Genomic DNA, 13,571 nt, shown 5'->3' with positions numbered 1-13,571 from the left:
CACCGCCCAAGAATATTTAACGAACCTTAAAAAAAAAACAACAACAAAAAACACACAGACTCACTTATTTGTTTAATAATCTGAGGTTGGAAAAAGATTTGATCTTAACAAGATGGCCCCTGTAATGAATTATAAGACTGCCTCCACTCTTGATTTACTTCTTGCATGCAATAGCCTAACGAACATGCCATTGCAAGGAGTGCTCAGAAGTGCTGCACTCGCTGTGCGACGACACACTCCACACCCTGACTCCAGCCAAGGTGAAGGGAAAAAAAAAAAATGAAACTGCTTTGGAATAACTGGCCTGGACTATGCTGCATGGGGAGAAAGCCACAATGCTGCTAACGAGCTTTGTCTGATTCTGCTCATCTTACTTCTCTGCTGAAGTCCCTGTTGTTTACAGGGATGGCTCCAAACAGAAAGCACTTTTGGAAGCCTGTCTCAAGCCTTGAATTCCAGTTCCTACCTAAATCCCAAACACACAGCCCTGCTTTGGATTCACAGCACGGCTCAAGATTTTTGCTCACTTTGTTATTTAAAGCAGAGAAACCACAACCAGAACTTTTTACCTACTTTTCTCGCCCAAATCTGAATGTTTAGTCCATTATTTTTTTTCCTTTTGCAAGTCCGAGATCTGACTGACAAGTTTTCAGAGAGAGAAACTAAGCAGGCATCACGCTGCTTCCCTCACCGCTGAGCACAGCTCAGGCCGTAGGTGTCTGAGTCTCAGATGCCAGAGCCCGGAAAGCTGGAAAAAAAATGTCCAGTCCCTGATTCTCTTGGCTCAGACCCCCTCTAGTGGCTACTGAAAACATGTATATTCACAGCCCAGTGCTTCAACCCCAGCATGGGAGTTTGTGCACCAGAGACCAAACACATCCAAAGCGGTCTTGTTTCATGCAACCGTCTGAAAGAAACAAAAAGTCTCCTGTAGCTACCCTCCTGCCTACGCACTCAGTTTCTCTGCAGAAGAAGCCAGAGCATGTTAGGGGAAGAAAAGCACAAAAGGTGACATGCTTTCACGTGTTTAGTTAACATTTACTACTTCCAGCGTGTTCTGTTCCCAAAGTGATGTCGGCCAGTCCCACTGTTCCCACTTGCAAAGGGCACCTGGTGAACCGTTTACCTTGACAGGGCCCCCAAACTGTCTTAATTTACTGTCTGTAGGACAGCGCCACGTACTGCAGAGGGTCTAGGTGTTCCTGCTAGAAGTAATATTAAGTTAGGCAGACCTTAATGCCAGCATTTCTCAGCGTCTCCAGAGTGGGTCTGACATCCGTCTGCAGCTGATCCTCCACGCCAGTGAGACACAGCAGCTCCATCTCCATTTCCAGGCTCTCAATGACTGTGGCTACCTTCAGGGAGCGGTCGTGCACACTTAGCTTTGCCTGGACGTAGCGTGCCTGAGGACAAAGCAGACACAGCCACAGTCACTCACACAGCCAGCCTGCACTTTTGTGGAATACAAGGTTAACCAGCACGAGGGTTAACCAGTTAACCTCCCTCTGTTAACTGTCATTCAGTAATGACAGTAACCTGTAATGGCTGGCGAACACGAGGCGCGTGTTACAGAATAAGGTGGAAAATACTTCAGGAAGTTTTTGTCATTTTGTTCCTGCCCTGTGCCAGCCAGGCAGCACGGTGCACAGCGCGTCCTTGTGCACACAAATGCACAGCAGCTGCTGACACGACACCTGCAGAAAGCCTGGAAGCGACTCCCTCGCACCACAGGTCTAGCCACAGCTTCTGTGACGAACAAACGAGGGCAAGAGAGAGTCCTAAACATTTCTACCATCTCATCTCTGCATTTAACTGAACAGTTCTTCATGTTTTGCCTGCCTGGGGTAAGCAAGTTAGTGCTGTGTGTAGAGACCCGTCTAACAAACCCCACGCGTGAAGCCCGTGTTTCCATGAAGCCAAGCTGGGTTATATTCTGGTTGTTTGTAGTTTCCCTGGCTGTCGGAATGCAACAATGAAAATTAAAAGCCAACACATTTCCCCACACAAACACAACTTGTCTAACAAATGATGAATATTTGCAGAATTTATAACCGCAGAAGATTGTAAGGCAGGATTCAGGAACTGTTTTGGAGGGTCCTGGCTGGGATCCAGTTTCATACATATCACTTAAAAAGCCACTTTGATTAAAAGAACAGCAAGACATTGAAGAATGACAATTCTAGCAGGAGTAGGGAGATGAGAGGCAGCATTATCACGAGAGGTCTGTGAGAATCACTTCAGTGATTGTTTGTTTAAAAACAAAGAAAAAAAAAAACCCTAAAAACTTACTTCAAAGTCTTGATACTGCTCTTCCGTCAGAGACTTCTTGGCTACGACAAGAACCCTCAGGCCTTCCCGAGCCATGTTACCACACTGGAAAGAAGTATCACATTGTAAACCATAAACTGCATCTCAAGTAAGATGATTTATGCACAGCATTGCAGAGATGGCAATGTAAGATAGCAGGTTAAGAAAATAACCGTCCCGTTTGAGCAACCCCCGTGAGTCTATAATGTCTGATAAAGTGCATGATAAACCCGAGAGGAAAAAAGGAGATCTGCAATAGTTTGTAATCTATCCCAATGATCAGAAACAAAAATGTCCTCTCTGCTATACCAGTGTGGCAAAAACAACCCCATTGATTTCATTTTCTCTGTCTCCAAGTAAAAGGACACAAGCCTTTGATTTGTAGACTTCACATCTTTGGCCATAAACTCTTTAAAATAAGACCAAGGTATTATTATTTCTTTGAACACCAGAGTTTGGGGGTGGGGAGAATCAGTAACTGAAGCTACTGCTACGAACTCTGTGTCAACATTACTACTAACCTGACAAACATATCCCAGTACAAAGCTGCCAAATGTAGTTTTGAAATTAGACCTTTCAGCCTAAAATAAATCCAAACACAGGATCAAGCCCAGGACAAATTTGGTGATCTTGAGTGGCAATCAGTTTTGAGCAAAATCCATTTTATTTACAGGACTTATTCTGCACTAAATATATTGAACTTGCCCCCTGACTTCCTTGTTACTGCATATATATTTGGCTGAAGACTAATCCAATGAATTGCCAAGATCAGTGACCTTCTGGCTTGCAGATGTTTTAGCAGTTATGTCCACTCTGCCACACTGACAAGCTTGTCATGCATTGCCCTGGAAGGAGAAAAGCACTTGCATGAGAAACCCTCCCTATGCAGGAGAGACGGCCCCATACCTCCTCTTCCAGCCAGTCGTTGTACTGCACAATCCCAGCCATCACCACATCAGCCCCCTTCATGTAGAAGGTGATCTCTCCTGTTGATTCATCCTGCAGATAAGAAACAGAAGAGTCTAAGCTGGGCCAATATCAGCATATTTGGAGTGGCCTCAGCAAGCTAAGTGATGAGTTTTCCGCACATCAGTCACAAAAACGTCTGCACTGTGTCAGGCTGAAGGTCCATCTGGCTCAGCATCTTGTCTCGGGGCCAAAAGGAGATGCCTATTCAACTTCAACTTGGTTACTCACAGCAGGAATTAATACTTTAGGCAAGGATGATCAGCTTTTTAATCAGCAACATGGGATTTCCATGCAGACACCTCTCAATCCTGACTACATGTGCCTTTGGAATAACTTCTAGCCCTCACCCTGAAAATTTATTTCATACTTACCTGAAAAAATAAAACAGATGCACAAAGCTTAACAGAGTAAAAATCACTCTAGTTTACCCCCTCTGTTACATTATATGGCATAAGCATAATTAAAGTTTATGCTTGCCGCAGAAAGGTTAGATTGCTGCCTGCCTTATCTGATCCAAGTAATTTGTAGGCTGCAAGCAAAGCATATTTACATTACCACAAATTAAAAAATCCCTTCTAACCAGGCAGATACCTAAGGAGGTCACAGCTATTAGTATTACAAGCTAATGGAAACCCTGGCAATTTCCTCAAAGGAGAAAAAACAATGAGTAAGGAACAAACTGCTCTGTAAACCAAGATAGCCACCAGGGATAGGAAGAAAATAAACTTAACACGCAAAACCAAAAAGCCCAGGAAGGTCTGGAAATAGACATCTGTGAACGAAGGGGGAAAAGTACTTCACGAAAAAAAGAAATGAAAGAAAAGCACAGTGGACACTTTTCCATTCTCATACTATTTAATATACATGTCAGTCTGTCCCGCCATTACAGAAACTAGTGGTGAAGGTTCTCACACATGGAGTTTGAGTCGGTAGGTAAAAGCCTAACGTCCCGTGGCACTGGCAAAACAGAGTTTACATCTACAGCAAAAACAAACAAAAAAAAGCAGCACCTGATGTAGATACTAAAAACGCAAAGAAGAGAAGTAAGTGTCTTTGCTTGGGAAATTAAGACATAGCCAAGGATAATGAAGCTCCTTTACTGAGCATTTTTGCCAAGCTCATAGAGATATTCACAAGGAAGATTCTTATAACTAAGCTTAAGCATGGTTTTCAATGTCCTGAAACATCCAGCCTTCATATACCGATACCCACACATCCCACATACCCAAAGCAAAATGAGTGTCACTCTACCAAAACAACTAGCATCTGCTTAAATAAAACACAACGCTTTTGGCAGTATCCAAAGGTAAAGGTTTATCTATTAAATTATTTCATTAAAAAGTGTCTAACAACATCTCTGTAGGAAACTGAATAAAGACTCCACTTCCCGTGCTGCAGAACTGGCTTAAGATAGTTTAGATTTTTTGTCCAATATAAATACTGTATGAGCTATCTCCTTGCATTAGTCATTTCCTCTCACTGAGTTCAATAGGAGGTTAGTGCGTTCTCATATTATGGTAAGATCACACTATAAATCTACACAGAGATTTGCCAGTTATATTGTTTTGGAGAGACATCTTTTTCCACCGTGGTCTGACTCTGGCCACGGTTCAAAGGCTTCTTTCAATTCCAGATATGACAATAGCACTATCTTTGCTTTACAACAAAGATCATTCCACATGGGTAAGGGGAAAAATAACGCAAAGAAAAAGAAGAATGGAAAATATTGTGGTCAAACAAACAGACCTTCTTTCAAGAAGATAAGTCAGTAAACAGTACGGTGAATAGTGGCTGCTTTGGTAGAACAAGACTTCTTAGAACTGAAATAATCAGCTACAGAAATGACAGTTGATCACAAATAAACAAGCAGATACTGCACAAATATCCCAAACGAGACAACATCTGCTACTTGTTTTCAATATTAACTACTACTTTATTTACTAAAAGTTATATGTTGAAGGAGATCTTTTTATAGGAGCCAGAACAGACAGGACCAGCAGGGGAGACGGGCGTCCCTGCCAAGGATTTCAGCAACAGCATTACTGGGCTGGACGCATGAATCACTTGCTGAAACTCTATACCCAGATTGTACAGGAAGCCTGGCAAGACGATCACAATGGCTCCCGCTAGCCAAAAAAATTGCAGTTTATAAGAACGGGCAATATCTGTATAGTTGAACAGAAAATATTACCATTTGAATTCTACTCACTACAATCCCGAGCGCAGTTTCATTCCGCAGCTTTCTCCCTCCTTCCCCTCCCCGGCTGCTCACTGCATCTGTTGTCTTCTGGATACTTCACGCTACTTTCCCTCCCCTTACTTCTGTTTTTTAAGCAAGCAGCACAGTTTTAGAAGATATATGGAAGAGGTAAACACCTTGCAAGTTGTGGATCAAAACCAAACGGAGTGTCTACACGTGCCTACATATATGTTTTATAAAATAAAGTTTTACTTGACAACTACCTATTTATAAATTCTTCTTTTTTTCTTTTTTTTTTTTAAATGAAAATGAAAACCTTGCTTGAAGATATTATTTTGGAGTATACAGGAACGTGGCAAAGTAATACCCAAGCAGCCAGCACCTGCTACTCAAAACCTACTTCTGCACAGGGTATACAGGGAGCTGATTTTAGCGGCTTAGCAGCAGCTCAATGGCTACAAAGCAAAGACACTCAATTAACAAGCGCAACAGAGAGGAGCCAATGCTTCTATTAACAGTATTTACAGTCAGGATCTGGGCCTGATCTTGCTCCCACCGACCACAAGTGGGAGTTTTGCTGGTTTTGGCAGCAGTAATATTCTAATACTGAAATGCAAAATAGAAACCTTTTTCTTCCTGAAGGGGGAGAATATAGATCATAGATAATTTAAAAGGAATGAGCCCCAAATCAAAGGGGGGGGGGGGGAAGAAAACCCTTTCCCACTTAGATGAGAAAATTTAAGGGCATCCACTTCTCTGCTGAGCATACAAATACAATTTAATGAAGCATACCCTGGCTTCGAAGGTTAGCCCACTTCTTACACCTTGGATAAAACAGCACCTCATCAAAAGTTTGCACTTACAGTAAGCAATGGGGAGGGAGGTTGTTTAGTCCTCCCTCTTTTATTGTTAATATTTTTATTCTAGGTCTTGAAAAGTTTGCCTGAAGTCTCCACATCATTTTCACTATAAAAGTAATTAATCTGAAGAATTTACACTTGCTGTATTTAAACGGATATGCGATACACTTGTTGCAGCTATCCCACAGGAGCACGAGACATTTGTGGGAATACTGATGACTGTGTAAATTCAAACGCATTCAGTTGGATCTCTAGATTCACAGATTTAACACACTGATTACTTTGTACAAGCTCAGCCTATCAGCCCACTTCAACTAACGTTCCTGCCCTTGGGCACGTTTTAATATTCCACAGTCTGGAACAACTTGAAATACAGATTTGTCCCCCCTACACTGTACTGTGGTGTGTGATCCAGAACTTAAAAGCAGTTCCTTGAGCAACAGGAGATCCAGGCCCAAAATACTCAGGTAGGATAACACAGATACAGCCATTTGCATGAGCTTTAATGATTGTCAATCTGCACTAAACACAGCTTGCCCTTCATGGGTTTGCGAAAGTAATTATATACACATTTTACAGTTCCATCTTTATCACCAAATCTCTTGGTAACAGGAATACTGAAGTTCTCCGTAATATTTGTTGTTGTTGAATACAACCACTGCATTGCTCCATTTTACATCATCCCTTCATGGTGCCGTCTCTGACAGGGGCTGTGCTCTTCCAGGGGTCCAGAGAAGCTGAGATTTGTGAAGCTACCAAACGTCAGCCAATAAAGCAGACCAAATTAATCTGCCATCGATGAGACCCACGTGTGCGATACTGATCCTAACTGTTTCTAACTAAAAACAAAGGCTGCTCTTCCTACTGTTGTAACTTAGAATAAGTGAGGCAGAAGGTATTTTTACACCCTATTTCCAGATGCCCCAAAATAAACACGCAGCAACCCAGTTTCGTCACAAAGTAAATGGAGGGGGAAAAAGAAAAAAAAGGGGGGGGGGGGAAGGGGAAGGGAAAGAAAAAACACACCAATTTTACCTATTCTCCCCACCCTGTTATTTCCCCAAAAGGGAAAATAACAAAGCTGAAGATCTTATGAAATGATACAACAAATCATATCTTGCCCTGGATTATAGGTTTCATATTCATGTTTTAGATTCCTGGTACCAATTATCTGTCTGTACTCTCAGTAAAAAATAACAAGGATGTTTTAATTATCTCCAAAAGAATTATTCAAACTGCTTCACCTTGTTTGCTTTGCAGGCAAATGGAAGCGCCTTACCATAGCTGGCTTTGTTTACCTTACTAACATTGATTCTCTAGCACTATCTTGAAAACTAATGATGATAATGGTGACAACTGATCTCAACTGTTTTTAACACCCACACTTTCTTCTTCTTCTTTCTTTTTAAGGTAATTTTTTTCTGAGAGTCCAATCTTATATTGTATTTGTATGTAAAACCACAAAGCTATGTGTACAATTTCAGCACGTATTTAGCGTGCGCAGTGCCTGCTGCTGCTGATAAAGGTCCTTGCACAAATGCACCTTTTTACCTTAAATCAGCTATTTTCAAACCCTGCTCACGACACCGTGTTCTCAGCATGGCTGCGGGCTCTGTTAAACAGCTTAAAAAAAAATCTCCACAGTTCCCTGCAGCTATAAATGCCTCCTCCTGCAGCGTTGTACTTCTGCAGGGTCTAACAGGTGTTTTGATGCCTGGCAGAGATCTGGGAAGCACTTCCACAATACCTCTAACAATATCCTGAAGCTATTTGTTGTGGCATCGGTCCAGGATCCCCTCCCTCCTTCCCACTTGCTGACATCTCCATCACCTCCTGTTGTACCACCACACCTGCTCTGGAAACACAGCGTAAGCTGGGCCCGTGAACCTGTGCTTTGGTTCCTGCTCCTGGCTGACCCCGCCGGGGGGAAAGCACTTGTGACCTGGGTCGCCTCCAGCCCCATTCGACCATATAGCCCACGCAGCTCTGCCAGCATGGTCACGGCATGGACACGACAGGAAGGGCAGGAGCTTTTGGGCAGATGAAAAGACAACCCCAGAGACACAGAGTGAGGCTTCAAAGTCAGCTCAAGCTTCCCTGACACACTGCTGGTGCCTGCTCCCCTGGAGAGAGTAGTCCTGCCGCTACCAGGCTCTTCTTCCTCCTTGCTGTGTCAGCCACTGTGGGGGGAGACACACAATTCAGGTCCCATGAGACAGGGTAACTCTATTTCTTTTGCTGGCAGTGCTGGCTTCAAGCTTTCCTGAAACAACAGCCTTACCTGAGAGATAACACGTCGTCTCTGCTGATTATCAAAGCTGTTGAGCCTTGGTTCAGCACAGAGACAGCCAAAACATTCAGATTTTAGCTCTTCTGCCCCACCAGTCCCTCCTATGTCTCCTTCCACCTTGTACTTGTAGCAAAAATTCTCTCCCAACATTTTCCAGCATCCCCAGGGCCCTCGGTTTCACAGTTGGAGGGAAATGCTCGAGCTCCCTCTTCCTTCCCAGCACCATCCTGGAGGCTCCATTGCACTGCCGAAGATACACTTTCACAGTTGGTGGCACTGCTGGCTGACGGACTGGCCAGACACCCATCCCCAGCCTGACATTGTCCCCAGCGGTGCCCGACAGGAACCGATGTGTGCAGACAGAGGAGCTGTACGGCTGAAACCCACCCCAGTGTACATGATGAATTGAAAATGTGAGCAGGAAGGAGCAGCTGGAGGAAGCTGGAAGCTTAGGCTCCTTGTTATTTTGAACAAGGGACCAAAGATCAATAAACTAGAGATGTCTCAGGGCACTACAGCACTTACCACCAAATATGGCCAAGGAAAAGGATGTATCACTAAACAAACCCAGCGATGAAATGCTATTAGCTCAAAACAGAGAACCAGCTTATAGCCTGAGGTAGGAGAGAATGCAAAACTCAGGCAGGAAGAACAGCACAGCTGAGGGCAAATGTTTTCTATGTTTCACGTTGTGTTAGCAGAAGATTCACAAAGACATGAGAAGCCACTTACCCGAACAATTATCCCCATGCGCTTGCTCTCATAAGTGAAGGGGAAGATCTGGAGGATGGTGAAGTTCAGGATGTGGCCACCCGGTGTCCTCAGCTGCACGGAGGACTGGTCTCTGCCCACCAGCGTTAAACCCACGCTCTCGGTCCACTGTACCAGGGCCACCTGAGAGGAGAGGGACATGGTGAGGGCGGCCAGGCCACACCACACCTCCCCTGAGGGGACAGCGGGCAGGGGCTGCAAAGAAGTTCATTACTCATCAATGGTGCTATAGAGTGGGTTCGTTCATATACGCAGGTGCTCCTATATGGCTCTTTCTAGTGGGCTTTTTCTGAAGTTAGAAGCTTACTAACAGTATTTTTGGGGTTTGGGCAGCCCAGCTCCTGTCTGATTCAGCTACCAGGCTGTCCTGGACTCTCAGCAGGAGGTGGTCAGCTCCCTGCCTTCGACTGCCACATCCTGAAGGACAACCCTTCAGCAAGGGCAGGCACAGGTACCCTCCACCCAGGCCTGGGGTGCCCGACCCTCTGCTTGAGCACATCAGGTAAATCTCTTTACAAACACTTAGTTTTTGAATATGCTATTTCCCAGCTTGCCGTTTATGAAATCAAGAATTCAAAATGATGCATTCACCCTGGATTTACAGTATCAAAGCCAGAAACACTAATGCAGAGCACATTAAAAATTCATATTAAAAAAGCAAACAAACAAAATGAGCTCTGTGTTGTACTCTGTTTGGTAGTAACAATTCATCAACATCTTTCAACCTCTCTACTGATCAGCCAGACAGCTGAAGGCTGACTCACAGACACTTCTTAGCAGAGAACCCCTTCTCCCCAAACATAAAAAAACCAAACCAAAACAAAAAACCCAAAACAAACACCAGATTTTTCAAGGCACACACCAGAACTCATTTGATTGAACTTATGTGGGTATCATTCCGATTGCAGCTTCTAATATTTAAGGACCTACAACACTGAATTCTTTACAAGCTTTCACTAGACCACAACCAGAGTCATGACAGAAGACCAAAGCCTTTATTTTGCTTCCCTGACAATCCCCCTAGAATCCCCACCTCAGCTGACACATCTAAGACTTAGTCTGCTGAGATACAGGGGTTTAACTCTAGAAGCTGTCTTGACATAACGGATGGGAGCAGCAGCTGACGTGAGCCCCTATATCGCTGGCCTCCAGAAAGGATGAAGGGATACTTTCTCCAAGCAGACACGAAATACTGGAAGTATTTTGCAGTGACATTTTCAAAAGCATAATAGTCTGGCCATATGCTTGCTGCTGACTTGAAGGTTAATTATCCCTTGTGCCTTTCAGGTTCTGCCTTTACTGCCTTAAGTGACCACAAATACCTTAGACAAAAATGGAATTTATTTTAGGAAATCACATACATGAGATACAGATAAAAATGGAATCTATAAATACTTGCATTGAGTCAAGATTTTACTACATGAATTGATACAATTGGGTCTAATTGGAGAATCTTTTGTGGACTCAGCTCCCTTTCATCCCCAATTAGGCTTACAAGACAACCTGAAATAAACTTTTCCTTTCATAAATCACCAGATTAAAAAAAATTAGTTGAGTTGGCTTTGCCTTGAAAGACCCTTAAACCAATTTGAATATTTGTTTTAATATTAGCAAGTTTTTGCAGCCTTATTCACAGAGATTACAACAAATCAAAGGCTATTTCAGGCTTATCTTTTTCAAAAGTTTCTTCAAGCCATCCTTAGTGCATTAAAGTGTGCAGTTAGATAATCCTCCTAGTGGTCTCCCAGAGCAGGGATGGAGCTTGGGTTTCTAATACTCTGGTTAATAAATAATTATCGAGAATTTTTCACAGCATGATGTTAGGTGATGTTCACTGTGCGCAGCACTGGCTGTTAATTTGCCTATGTCGGTAAACTGCAAACGTCTGGAGATACAAATCTCTGCTCCCAGCTCAGCCCGTTAAAGCATCTCCTTTGCTACTTTCTTTCACAGACACCTCCTCCCTCCTTCCCTGCCAGCGTCTCATTTAAATCCTCTCAGGAAGCATTTAAACCTCCCGAAAGAAAAGCCTTGCAGAGAGGAACGAATGGATGAGCAGCACGTCAGAGGTGCTACGTCGTGCACATGACACGCTTCAAACTAACTGCATTGCATTGCGCAACACCAGTCGTTTCGGATGGCCCCGAGACCACAAAAAGGTACGTCAATGGAAGGGGAAGAATAATGAAAGAAATCCCCCTTTCCCATGCTGCTCCCAAGCAGGCATGGGTCCTGTCAGCCCTTAATGGCCCTCTAGGTGAACCGCATTCAGCACCCGAGGGGAAGTGGGGCCGACCTCTTTGAACATGCCACTTCCCAGCCTCTATAGTACTTAATGAATAATTACTGAGAGAGAAAGTGATATAATTTTGAAGTGTTCCTATCAGATGTACTAAAAGCATTGAAATTACCATCCCCATTCAACAGGCAACACAATGGGCCCAGCCTCTGGGAAAGTGCCACGGCACCAGCGGACAACACCAACGGCAACAAAAGCGCGGATGGCTCTTCTGGTAGGGCCTGGGCAGCCCGGGACGGGGGGCACGTTCCCAGCTCGGTGCGAGACAGAAGAGGTTTACTCTGCACCGTGCAAACAGATAACAAGAGGTGCTCTCAGTCACAGCGAAAAGATGAGAAACATTCAAGATGCAAAAATATGTTTACAGCTTAAACCGAGGCGATTTAAAAGCAGGCATGAAAACCCTCAAACAAGAGGGTCTTCAAGAGAGCCCATGCTCACTGACAAGGGGAAGTCAATGAAGTCCCTGACCGCACTCCAGGAGTTTGCAGCTGCGCCCAGGCCAAGTCAGATACAGATCTGAGCATTACAAAGCAGAGCAGCTACAGCAGCTCAGCACACTATCCCCCAAACTTTGCTCTTTCCGACAATCAAATTACCCAAGCCACCACTGAAGTGGATATCGACTAATAAATTTCATTCTAAAGAGACAAATTGATCCTTCTGTGCCATGAGTTGCTCTACAAACGTCCCATTTAGGGTTGCCTAGGCCGACAGACAACAGGCAGAAACCAATTGATCGGTGCACCCTTTCATGTCCTGGCAGCTGCGGCGGGTTGTCAGGGTTAAAGACTGTTTGCCCAGGAATCCCAGGCACTCTTATCTCTGATCAGATTATATCTATTTCATTTCCCCTGTTAGTTACTGTATGGCTACAACTGACACGCTTGCAGAGCCCCAAGGCTGTAACCGATATCTGAATAAAGATACTTCAAGACTCCTAAATGGCAGCGTGCACAGGAAACAAATTTAGGAAATCCTGCTTTCTGTTACAGGAAATGAATCCTATGCCAACTGGTAGAAATTACTCTTGCTGTTAAAGTAAAGAGAATACAAGTTTTTGTACTCATTTCATAAACTGACCTTCCCTGCCATGGCAATATTTTATTGATATAGGATTTCAAAGGCTGGCTTTCACAGGAGTCCAAAGCCATTCCCCTACAGGGAATGTTATTTAACAGCATCGCTCTCTTCTCAAGGACTCGACTTGTGCTTTGTACCAGTCGATCCTGCGTTTTGTACCATCTAGTATGACATACACAGAGCATGTCTAAACAATATTTGTCTATCTAAGACCTACAGACAAGATTTCTTCAGTGCAGCAAAGCATATCTGATTTCTAAACCCGCTGTAATTCTCTACTTAAGACACCACAAGAAAGGAAAAAAGAATTTAAACAGTAATCTTGGAAGGATTAGTTATCATGCTATAGTAAAACAAACAAACAATAATCCCTTGGGTATTTGAGACAAATTGCTGCATAAATATTTTAAAGACAGAACTGTATAAAGCGAAAAAGGAAAAGAAAAATCACTGACTTCACTATATACCACAGAATATATGTAAATAAACAGAGGATCTGTACAAAAATAGCCAGTAAATGCTTTAGGGAAAAAAAAAACCCTTAAATGCAGATCAAAAAAATTACCATCTGGAAATCATTCAGGACTTGTTTCAATCCAAAGGCAGTTGATTTCCATAAGCTGTCTTTACGTGGGAGAGCAACACATTAGAGGAGAAAAGCAGGTAAGCAAAACACCGACCTAGATTACGTGGCGGGAGAGAACACACACATACACACACACTGCTCACCAGCTCCAAAGCCAGGGAGGAGGAAGTGCTGCTTGTTACTGTAGGCACGTCAATGGAAGAGGG

The 13,571-nt window shown here is 43.6% G+C and overlaps 1 protein-coding gene across 1 annotated transcript in view; it reads right to left on the bottom strand.

Annotated features, from left to right (window-relative positions):
- Positions 1 to 13,571, bottom strand: part of ATP9A (ATPase phospholipid transporting 9A (putative)) — a 64,226-nt gene that overhangs the window by 10,075 nt on the left and 40,580 nt on the right. Inside the window, exons 17-20 of the mRNA XM_009274083.1 lie at positions 9,359 to 9,520; positions 3,214 to 3,306; positions 2,290 to 2,373; positions 1,233 to 1,403 (exon numbers count right to left, since the gene is read on the bottom strand). Coding sequence (XP_009272358.1) covers positions 1,233 to 1,403; positions 2,290 to 2,373; positions 3,214 to 3,306; positions 9,359 to 9,520 — 510 coding nt within the window. The remainder of the gene's footprint in view (positions 1 to 1,232; positions 1,404 to 2,289; positions 2,374 to 3,213; positions 3,307 to 9,358; positions 9,521 to 13,571) is intronic.

The sequence above is a fragment of the Aptenodytes forsteri genome, unplaced genomic scaffold (assembly GCF_000699145.1).
Source record: "Aptenodytes forsteri isolate BGI_AS27 unplaced genomic scaffold, ASM69914v1 Scaffold159, whole genome shotgun sequence".
Taxonomy (NCBI): Eukaryota; Metazoa; Chordata; class Aves; order Sphenisciformes; family Spheniscidae; genus Aptenodytes; species Aptenodytes forsteri.
Note: the sequence above shows the minus strand (reverse complement) of the source record. Positions and strands in the feature narration are given on the sequence as shown.